At 36.7% G+C, this 8,785-nt stretch overlaps 1 protein-coding gene across 1 annotated transcript; it reads left to right on the plus strand.

The window, feature by feature from the left end:
* Nucleotides 1-707: 707 nt before the first annotated feature.
* LOC131051525 (transport inhibitor response 1-like protein) lies at nucleotides 708-6,078 on the plus strand. The gene is made up of 3 exons (XM_057986098.2): nucleotides 708-2,393; nucleotides 3,801-4,293; nucleotides 4,910-6,078. Exons 1-3 carry the CDS (start codon nucleotides 1,849-1,851, stop codon nucleotides 5,663-5,665), a joined length of 1,794 nt encoding a protein of 597 aa, XP_057842081.1. The 5' UTR covers nucleotides 708-1,848; the 3' UTR covers nucleotides 5,666-6,078.
* Nucleotides 6,079-8,785: the final 2,707 nt, after the last annotated feature.

Genomic DNA, 8,785 nt, shown 5'->3' on the forward strand with positions numbered 1-8,785 from the left:
TGCAAGTGTGTCAAGCAAACCAAATAAAGTTCTCTTAGTCTTCAAGTCCCACAAATCTACATCCATACATCTATTTTATAGCGAGTATAAAGCTTTCAACATCATGATTATTATTCTTTTCCCTAATAGTCTAACAACTTAATTCTTTTTATGTATATTATTTTTTTGAATTGTTTTAATACCAAAAAAATGAACTTGTTATGAAAATCAAACTCTAGATACCATATTCTTTGATTATTTCCAAAATGAAAAAATAAATACAATAATAATGAAAACATCATAACTTTAGTTTACTTATATTCGCTAAGTTTTGACTCTAAAATCTCCAATATTCTCTCAAATTATAAATTATTTTGTATCAAATATCTAACAAGCAAAATGCCCCACCAAGTTTGTTGATCCACTCTGGTAGCTTCATCAATGAGAAGATGCAACGTAATATAACCGACATGCAATTAATTAAATAATATATCCTTACAAAAGAGTGGCCTCCCAATTATTTGCCCACCTAAAATAACTTGCTCACGAATTTCAAGTGCTGATTAAACGAGTGAATAAAGTAAAAAGGAGGAGATTGTACAGCCAATCAAAGGAAGGGAGTTTACCAATCAATAGAAAATTCATTGAGTACCAAACACTCATTTTATCATTATAAACTCCATGATTAAATATAAATAACACCTGTACATCTTTTCTTACACTGAAGAAACTTTTGTAGCTGTATCCCTATATAATTCTGACAATCTCTCACAAACAAATACTGTGAGTTAATCTACTGTACCTTTCAAATACTTGTAAAAAAGTGAAAAATGTCCTCAACTTCTGTCAAATCTTAATCTGTGCATCCAACCTATAAAGCCATAATGGAAAAGGAGGATAGTCATGGAAGTCTTTGTCTGCACTGTGGTTTTGAAGTTTTTGTAATGGAGTACTAGGATAATACAGTATGATTCCTTGTGATAATCTTTCTGGGATAGTTTTATTTGGTTTAAAGTTTTAATCTTGTAAACAATGTCACTGTAATTATATGAGATTTTGTGAATCTGGGGTTGTACGGTAGCATTTTCATTGTGTAAGTGAGATTACACGTCAGTGTCTGGTCAGAATCGGGCGTTTCTTTAATATTCGATGTTTATGTTTGACCCATCATGACACTGCATTGGAATAGAAAACACCCTTTGAAAAGAAGATATTTTTGGCCCTTGGTTACAGTAGGATTATCCGCCAGGTTGATTTTACCCATTTCCATATTCACACACCCTGGAGTTACATTTCCCCAAACCATATCATTGCGTCTCATGTGTGTCTATATCCATAAACGTTGCAGCAGAAGAGAAGGAGGAGGAATTTGAGGTCCTCATTGTCCCATCGATTCTATTTATTCCTTCATTTTGACAATGGGCATTATCCCCATATTTGGTAAGTCATGGATGGTGGAATGCCCACGTAAGTGGTAGATCTCATATCAAAGGTCTTCTTCGTCTTCCCTTTTTTTTATAGCACTGCAAATCATGAGTGTGGGTTGAAGCGGCTCCCCCTCTGTCTGCTAAACTGCCCACCATGTTTTTCATGTCCCCTGTCTCCTAAACGCCCACCATTTTTATCTAGGCTTTCTATTCCACCCAAATCAATAAGATTTCAGCCATCCCCACCCTTTATCCTTGTGCCATTTGAGTTTACTGTAAGCCTTTGGGATATTCTCTCAATTGGGTGCCCGCTCCTCCTCTTTTTTCGAAGAGTTGGGTTCCTTAGAATGGATCCCATGGGTCCCTAAGCATCTTTACTGTGTAGAAGGAATAATGATGGTATGAAGCAGTGAGAGCCCTCGAGTGTGAATCAGAGGCACACATGGGTGATGAGCAGTGTGAAGTTATTGAGGAGGATGAGGAAAACGCTGAGAGCGGCAGCTCAGTTGGTTGTCAGAGGATTAAAATGAAAGCCCAGCCTATCTTCCCTTATGAGGTTCTGGAACATGTTTTAGCCTTTGTGAAATCTCACAAAGACAGGAATACAGTATCATTGGTTTGTAAGGCATGGTACAAAATGGAGTCATGTACTAGGAATGAGGTGTTCATAGGGAACTGTTATGCTGTTTCCCCAGAGATCGTGGTGAGAAGGTTCCCCAGGATAAAGTCTGTGATTCTCAAAGGAAAACCAAGGTTTGCAGATTTCAGCCTGGTTCCTCCTAATTGGGGGGCTAATCTGTATCCTTGGATCCCGGCAATGGCACCTGTCTATCGCTGGCTTGAGAAACTCTACCTGAAGCGCATGACTGTGACAGACAAGGATCTGTCTGCCATCGGAGATTCTTTTCCTAATTTTAAACAGCTAATCTTAGTTTGCTGTGATGGCTTCACCACCACTGGCCTTGCCATGATTGCGAGCAAGTGCAGGTACAATTCTTATTTTCTATTTTCCTCGAAGTATTACTGCAAACCGTTATGCTAATGGAAAAAGCAGCATGACATATTAGTTCTATAGATCTTGTTAAGAAAAGTAAGACTGAAATAATGAGTGAAACCCCAAACCCAACGCCTATAAAGGTTTCACACTCAAGAGAAGTATCAGAACCCAACGCGTAGAAGGGTTTCATACTCGAGAGAAGTATATTCTAATTTCATGTGCTAAAAATTAAGAAAAAACTGATGTATTGTAAACCTGATTCACAACTCTCTAACACATGGATCTGAGAATATATGTTCCCATGTATGTAATCAGATACACATATGGCGCTGTATAGGACCCTACTTGGGGACATATATCGCAGTTTAGTCCCCTTGATATCACTGATTTGTGAGAGAAACATTAGTATCGTCATGATTGCAATGTTTCACACAGGAGCACCGTGTTGGATTTTCTGTCCTAGTTTTCTAAGCATTTTGAATTATTTAGGCATATATCTTTTCCAAATAACCCTATTTTGCAGTAGGTATTTGTTTGCTAAATACTTGGCAGTTGGTACTCACTTGGACAATCCCTCTCCCAAGTCCTTCCCTCAGATCTGTTGGTAACATAAGAACCCAGAGTTACTCAAGAGCACATTGACTCTGCATCTTGCAGGATCCTGCCCTTGTGAGTGTGTTAACAATGCTTGTGCAACAAACATGTTAGTAGTCACTATCCTTGGATACCATGATCCATTTGTCTGGTCGAGGATGAAGATCTAATTTGCACGTCTCCAAGGATGGCTAGAACCAGAAAAAAAATTCTGTTTCTTTTCATTCTGACCATCAACCCTAGTTAGTATCCTGAGGTTAAACCTTGACAAACTGTTTTGGTCCACGGCACTTATGCCTGTAAGTGTGACTGTATACTATCTGCAGTAGCAGACAAACAAACATGCTGAAGTATCGTGAGTTTTCTTTAGAGTAGATATGATGATCCTATGTGCTCTAGTGGTTTTTGTAGTAGAGTCTATCTACTACCATTGATATTTTCCATTACCTGACTAGCTACACCTTTTGAGCTACCAGTCACTCAGCTAGCTCATACATAACTTACAGTCATGAATGGTCATAAAGTGAAGTCTCCAATCTATTCATGTTTGCATGTTAAAGTTGAGGTGAAACATTGGACATTTGGCTTTTGATGTGTTGTAAGTGGCTCCCTTAATGCAGTACACTACTTACCTAAAATGATTCTGTTGCTGGAGTTCCAAGAAATTAATCTGTTATGTCAAGTTTTCAACCCTGCTCACCATTGGCATCTATGTTGTATATTGATTTGAAAAGTCGTTTTGTTAAGACCTATTTTGTTGGTATCATGCAAAGACATTCTAACAAGGAAATCTGTTTCTGCAGATATTTGACAGAACTCACATTGAATGATGCTGAAGTAACTAACACTAGCGTTGATTGGATTGGCTGTTTTCCTGAGACAACAACTTCTTTGGTATCACTTAGTTTTGATTGTTTGGAGTGCCCCATAAACTTTGATGAACTGGAAAGGCTGGTTGCACGAAGTCCTTTCCTTAAAAAGCTAGGACTGAATAGATCTGTCTCTATAGTACAGCTGCAACGACTTCTTTTGAGAGCACCTCAGCTTACTACTCTTGGAACAGGTTCTTTTGGGTCTGAGTTTTTTCAAGAACAGGGAGAAAATCTACATGCTGTTTTTGGCAATTGCAAGTTGCTTCAGTGTTTGTCAGGTTTTCGTGAAATTGTCCCAGAGTACCTCCCTGCCATCTATCCAGTCTGCTGCAATTTAACTTTCTTGAATTTCAGCTTTGCTATTATTGGAAGAAGAGAGTTTGAAGAAGTTATCCGTCATTGCCATAAATTGCAGCGTCTTTGGGTTTGTTATCTTCCCCTCTCCACTCTCAATAAACATTATGATTAAGATAAAAATGTCAATGGAAGATCCTGGGTTCATTCATCGTAAGGCAAACTGAAATAGTTCACAAACAACTTAAGGTATAGTAAGATGAATGACCAATACATCTCAGATCGAATTTGGTTGCATTTCAAACTAGTGAGTTTTCCTTCATCGTCAACACGAAACTTGGATTTAGGGCCTGGTACCCTGTTCCTATACCTCTATTTACGCCTTCTGGTGATAGTGATAATAAAATGCATTTTAGTTGTACCCTTCTTCATACTCCTGTATCCAATCTTCAATGATGTCTGCAATTCTGTACTACGCATATATCCTATGTCCTGTGGTGTCTGCCTTCCTTTCATAGCTTGGGCTATTTCTTCTAGAACTGTGCTGAAGGGGTGCATGTGACTCTGACAGGAATAAATAACTAGAAACAACCACTGTTTAGAAGTTAGCTTGTTCGTTAAGGCTCATTTACTTTATAGCAAATGATTTCCTTTGTAATGGCAGAGTTATTATTTGTATGTTTTCTCAACTCGATATTCAAAATTCTAAATATTAATTTAAATAAATGATACATGCTTGTCATCAGGTTATGGATACAGTTGAAGACAGTGGACTGCATGCAGCTGCTGAAACATGTCGGGACTTGAGGGATCTGCGTGTGTTTCCAGTGGATGTACAAGAGAATGGTGTAAGTTGCGTATCTGACAAAGGTCTTGTTGCCATTTCAGAGGGTTGTCCAAATCTTGAATCTATTCTCTACTTTTGTCAACAAATGACCAATGCTGCAGTGGTGACCATGTCAAATAATTGTCAAAGTTTAGCTGTCTTTCGTCTTTGTATCATGGGTCGGTGCAAACCTGATTATATAACTGGTGAACCCATGGATGAAGGCTTTGGTGCGATTGTTAGAAACTGCAAAAACTTGACAAGGTTGGCAGTATCAGGTCTGCTTACTGACAAAGCATTTGAATACTTTGGGACATTTGGAAAATCATTAGAGATCTTATCAGTGGCATTTGCTGGTCAGAGTGACTTAAGTATGAAATATGTGCTGGATGGATGCAAAAATCTTCGAAAACTTGAGATTAGGGACAGCCCATTTGGAGATACTGCACTTTTATCTGGTTTGCATCACTATGAATCTATGAGATTTTTATGGATGTCTGATTGTAAAGTCACTGAGCATGGCTGCACAGAGCTTGCAAAGATAATACCTTCCCTTAATGTTGAAATGATTAGAGAGAACAAAGGAGAAAATGACTATCTTGTGGAGAAACTTTATGTATATCGTTCTGTTGCAGGGCCTAGGAATGATAAGCCATCATTCGTAATAACCTTTTAACCTGCTACTTTTCTTTATTTTCTCATGGCAATTCTATTGTTTGGCTAAGCATTTCAGGGGCTATTCTCATGTTCTTTTGAACACAAAGTCCTTGTACATATTTTTCACTGCGTAGCCAAATATAATGGCAGAATAGAGCAGGAACTCCTTCAGTTATCTTATTTCAGGCATTGTAAACCAGGCTATGAATACTGGTTTCATATCAACTTGATGCAAATCTAGCTCATTCTTGGAAAACCAATTGATTATTGCTCAGGGCACATCCATAACCACTCAGTATCTGAATGCAACTATATATCTGAAAATATTGGTCATTCAGAACGATTGGGTAAGGTCCTCTTTAGTTGCATTTTGAAACATTTTTTCTGTTTGCAAATTAAGACATCAGAAATGAATCATATCCGTTTTGCTTAGGATTTGCAACTTATTGACAGACAAGAGTTAGATATTACATTTTAAAATAATTGTAGAGGTGTAGGCAAATAGCGGTTATTTTTTATGCTGATAGAGGATTCTGATCTCATTGAATTTTGCATATGTTTGGTCAGGTTATGTTAATGACTTTTTGATCTGTCCCTTTCTTGTTGATATGTTTATACAATTAGTTTTTCTACACCTGGTTTGGTTTAAACCATTTTGGCAAGGCTGTTGTAACCTATTCTCTTAGCGCACTATTTGTATTTTTCATTAATGATGAGAAATTCGACCAAGTGCAAATGTGCAATTATGTGGTTAATGTTGTCCCAGATAAAATTGTTTGATTACATAGGGTTTGGGTAGGGAGTAACCATGTTACGTGGCAGTGAAGGTTTGGCAATGATAGTATTCTTTTTATTTTTCGTAAATTATTGTTTCAGTCATATCCCAAACTGACTTTAACAGATCAAGAACTTTTTCTATCTTCCTCGCAAGTCTAAACAAATCTTTCCCATTGAAGCAAGCAGTGTCACCTATATTTTAAATAAGAAAAGCATTCATTTGTGACTGTAAACTAAAGCCCATAATGTGCTAGAGGATTCAAGGAAAATTAACAGCTTGAAATAGAAAATGTACAAAACATGGCTCAGTGCTTCCCAAATGCATTTTAAAGATAAAAAAGTAGTCTGGGACATGGTAAGAAATGGTGGGAAGTACAGGCAACATTTGGTTGGTTTGCCAAATGCCGATGCCTTCAAATTTGGAGGGCTTAAATCATTAAGTCCTTTTTGATTAATCAAATGTCCTTTGCTCTTGGAGTTTCCCTCAAATAGCATTGAAAAGTGATAACAACATCACTGATAAAGCTCATTATAGTTTTGAGAATCAGCTGATATATTTTTCATTGGAATATCTTGCTCATACAAGAGCTATGTTGTTTTTTGTATGGTGTCTTACTAACTTTGCAGTTGGAGACATCAAACACTAGTACCAGTTATTTTTCATGGCGAGGAATTCCATTCTGTTAGTAATTCTTTGTTATTTTTAAAGCTAGACCTTTGTTCCATATTAGTTTAGTAATGGATCATTAAGGTAAGCATAACCAAAACAATCAATGATATAATCCACTAGGAGCATTAGTGAAGAATTAATGATCTCCTTTGCGAATAAACTTTTGAATTGCATATGCTATGTTCAATTAAATCAGTCAAAGTATGTAGACTTCTTTGAAATTTCATATTTCAAGCGTACCTTTATTTACTAATGATATTTGCTTTCTTATATCCATATTATTGATGGTGGGTATATTAGCATTTAATTGGGTATTTAGGTCATGACATGCGTTAGCGCTTCACCCTCTATTTACTGTTCTTTTTTTTGGTCGGCATCTGGTTCAACATAAAATTAAGAATATCTGCATCTCTCTTTGATTTTTTTCCAATTTTAATATTGGAAATATCATCTACATCTTTTCAAACCAGGAAGTCTATTTATATTTTCTGTAGGTTACATCACCTCCTTTGATATCTCCTATAAATAGAGAGCAATTGATTGCTTGTTCAAATCATTCTTTGCTCTTCCTATTGACATCATGAATGTATGGTTTTGCCTCGGCTAAATGTTTGGACACAAGTTCGTGTATCATGTCAACTTTGCACAATAATCTTTCATATTGTGAGGGTGGTTGAGAGCTGTACACTAGTGGTATATATGCAATTTGTGAGGATGGCAAGCCTTGGATTTTCAGATGAAGTTTGTATTTACCATTGAAATCATGAATGTACAGTTTTGCCTTGGCTAAATGTTTGGACACAGGTTTTTTTGTATATGTTGTTGACTTAGCACAATAACCTTTCATACTTGTGAGGGTGGCTGAGAGTTGGACAGTAATGGCATATGGGCAATCTGTGTGGGCGGCAAAATCTTCTATCAACATCGATCAATGTGGAAATAGCCACGTTTAGGTTGTGCTCGTTGGTCATCAGATGTTTGCGTTACATTTTTTACTCCTTACTTATATGACTGTGCAAATCATCTTTTTGAATAATGAGGGCTACCAAGAGTTATATATGTGTGGTCTACTAGGTTTATGGCTTATTTTCAAACAGCAAGCCCCTTGTTTGATTCACCCTATTCTTCTAAACCTCATAGATCAAATTTAATGTTAGTGAGTTCAATGACAAATTATGGTGTGATTCTATTCTAATAAATGAATGTCATATTCTTTATGGAAGGCCTTGGCAATATGATAAGAATGTGATACATGATGGGAGGAAGAATACAACCACAACATCCGAAGATGGTAAAAGGTATGAGTTGTTCCCAATCAAAGAAGAAATGAAAGAGCCTAGAAGGTGGGGTAGCGCTATTATTTCAAAAGAAACTTTTAAATGAAATTTAAAAGAATACAAGTATGTTGTGTTGTGTTTCTTTGAGAAAAAACCCAAGGAGGATGATATTCCAATTGAAGTTGTAGACAAGTTGCAAGATGGTACAAAAATATCTCTAAGGAACCCATACAGGGTTGCCACCTATGAGGATTGAATGTATTTGATCGCTAGTGTTAGCTTACCTAATAAAGCACCTCGTTGAATCTATCTATAGATGATTGTCAAATTAAATAGACAAGTACATAATTTATTGGATACAAGGGAAAGTTTTGAACCCATGTGTAGCTCCAATATTTTTACACCAAAGAAGGAT

Source organism: Cryptomeria japonica, chromosome 2 (assembly GCF_030272615.1).
Source record: "Cryptomeria japonica chromosome 2, Sugi_1.0, whole genome shotgun sequence".
In the NCBI taxonomy this organism is placed as follows: Eukaryota; Viridiplantae; Streptophyta; class Pinopsida; order Cupressales; family Cupressaceae; genus Cryptomeria; species Cryptomeria japonica.